The sequence below is a fragment of the Triticum aestivum genome, chromosome 4B, assembly GCF_018294505.1.
Source record: "Triticum aestivum cultivar Chinese Spring chromosome 4B, IWGSC CS RefSeq v2.1, whole genome shotgun sequence".
In the NCBI taxonomy this organism is placed as follows: domain Eukaryota; kingdom Viridiplantae; phylum Streptophyta; class Magnoliopsida; order Poales; family Poaceae; genus Triticum; species Triticum aestivum.
Window position 1 is genome coordinate 184,324,822 of NC_057804.1, and position 2,290 is coordinate 184,327,111.

The 2,290-nt window shown below is 53.2% G+C and overlaps 1 protein-coding gene across 1 annotated transcript; it reads left to right on the forward strand.

Moving 5' to 3' along the window:
* Positions 1-723: 723 nt before the first annotated feature.
* On the forward strand, positions 724-1,938 carry LOC123091713 (PRA1 family protein B2). Its single transcript, XM_044513314.1, has one exon. It carries the CDS (start codon positions 879-881, stop codon positions 1,560-1,562), a length of 684 nt encoding a protein of 227 aa, XP_044369249.1. The 5' UTR covers positions 724-878; the 3' UTR covers positions 1,563-1,938.
* Positions 1,939-2,290: the final 352 nt, after the last annotated feature.

A 2,290-nucleotide genomic window follows, 5' to 3' on the forward strand; every position in this document is an offset into this window, starting at 1 on the left:
GGAGATAGCCGGGAGGTTGCCACTTATGGCGAGCTGGTTTTCGTCATACTGGTACCAGAAAGAAACCGAGTGCTGGGATCACTTCTACCCCGGAATCAAAGCTGTCCCGTAAAGAAAAAAAGAGTCAAGCCGTCTCCACCACGTTTCATTCGCCATTACCAGACACCAAGTTCCAACTGAAAATCTCAGCAAAAAAAAAAGTTCCAACTGAAAAAGAAGTGATTTTTCGGTTTGGTAGGCCCATTCGACATATCTGGTGGGTTCTTTAAAATGCTTGCAAGCTTTATCTCATTTTTCAGAACCGAAGAAATGCGGGTGAGTTGTCTGTTTCCTTGTACTACCAACTTGGCTGTGAGTTGGGAAGGAAGAAGGATGGAGGCATCACAGCCGACGATGGTGTGCCATGTTTTCCTCGCCTAACATAGAAAGCTATGCTCCATCTCCATGTAGGTGTTTCATTTCCTCCTTGTACTAGGCTGGATCGCAACATTGCAGCTTCATCTACAACACTCCTACCTAACTTTGTCTGGAGTAGCACCAGGTGGCGGTTTTTGTGCTCGTAAAGGGGTTCCGTTCATCCCACCGACACGGTTTTTTTTCGGAGGGAAAACCGACACGGTTTCTTCACTAGCATGCCAAGGGAAAAAAAGAAGTACCGGAAAAATGGGTGCAGCCGTCCCTAACCGTTGACCCGTCGCATCCCCCGGGGTGGGGTGGTGCGTCGGTGCTAAGAAACCAACCAGCCACCAATTCTCCAATACAAAACCATCCATCTCCACTTCCATTCGCATCCTCCTCACTTCCCCAGATCCAAATCGCGCGCGAGAGAGCAAAGGGAGGAAGAAAGAGATCTCGCCTAGCGCCACCCCGGATCCGCCATGGCCTCGGCCGCGCCGCCCCTCCTCCCCACCACCGTCCCGGCCGCCGCGCCCGCGACCGTCCTCCCCGCCGCCCCGGACGCCGCCGCCACCTCCATCGCCTCTCCGGACCCGGCCGCCACGCGCGCCTTCCTGGGCCGCATCTACGACTCCGCCAAGCGCTCGCTCTCGGGCGCCCGCCCCTGGCCCGAGCTCCTCGACCGCGCCGCGCTCTCGCGCCCGGACTCCCTCTCCGACGCCACCGCCCGCCTCCGCAAGAACCTCGCCTACTTCCGCGTCAACTACGCCGCGCTCCTCGCGCTCTCCCTCGCCGTCTCCCTCCTCGCGCACCCCTTCTCCCTCGCCGCCCTCCTCGCGCTACTCGCCGCCTGGTGCTTCCTCTACCTCCTCCGCCCCGCCGACGCCGTCCCGCTCAACGCCCTCGGCCGCACCTTCTCCGACAGGGAGACGCTCGGGGGCCTCATCGCCGCCTCCGTCTTCGTCGTCTTCCTCACGTCTGTCGGTGGGATCATCTTCTCCGCGCTGGCGCTCGGCGCCGCCGTCGTCTGCGCGCACGGGGCCTTCCGCGTGCCAGAGGACCTGTTCCTCGACGAGGTGCCCGACCAGGGTCTCGTAGGAAACGGCGCCACCCTCAACCTCCTCTCCTTCATCAACGGCGCTGCTGGAGGAGGAGGACGCGTCTGAGCCAGCCTCATGTCCTCAGCTCTCTGATCTGCTACGCGGAAGAGACAAGTAAAGTCTGTGGCTGGTTGATTCGCTTTTTCAGAAACGAAATACTTCTACTTGTTTGAGATCGTACTACGCGTTGTCTTTAGGAGCGTGAGGAGGAGATTAGAAGAGGATGCATTGGAGTTATACTACACACAGGATATACACATAAAAAGGAACCTTGGGATCTAGTTTTGTTTCATTTTGCATTTGATATTGCTGTATGATGACAAAGTTGAGCTTATTAGTATTGATATTCATATGATACGTGTCTCGTTGTTACTAGCATACACAACAAAATAAATTGCTGCTCCTCGTCTTAGCATGAAATGAAATATATGATGATTAAGTACACCATTTGTTTTCAAGAGATCGATCAATGTGGTTTCACATATGATCTTGATTCTGGCGTGGAGGATCTTGGGTCTAGATGATTCATTTTCGATCATAGTAGAGTTCTTCTTTCTATGCTAATGTATCTTGCGGCAATGTGGCCCATCAATGTCATTGGAGTGCCCTATTTATTCTTTGATATTGGAGCTGAATATCATTTGTAAGTCTAGTATCGATCTTATTTAAAAAAATTATAATGTTATCATCGATCGAATTCCAATGACAGAAGTCCATGCAAGGTGGTGAAACAAGTCCTGTGAGCCTGGTTTGAGATCTCCTTTTACCGTCCCCAAAAGAACCGATAAATAGCG

What these genes read in the sequence shown, in the direction of transcription:
- LOC123091713 (XM_044513314.1), top strand. Translation starts at nt 879, where the DNA reads ATGGCCTCGGCCGCGCCGCCCCTCCTCCCCACCACCGTCCCGGCCGCC.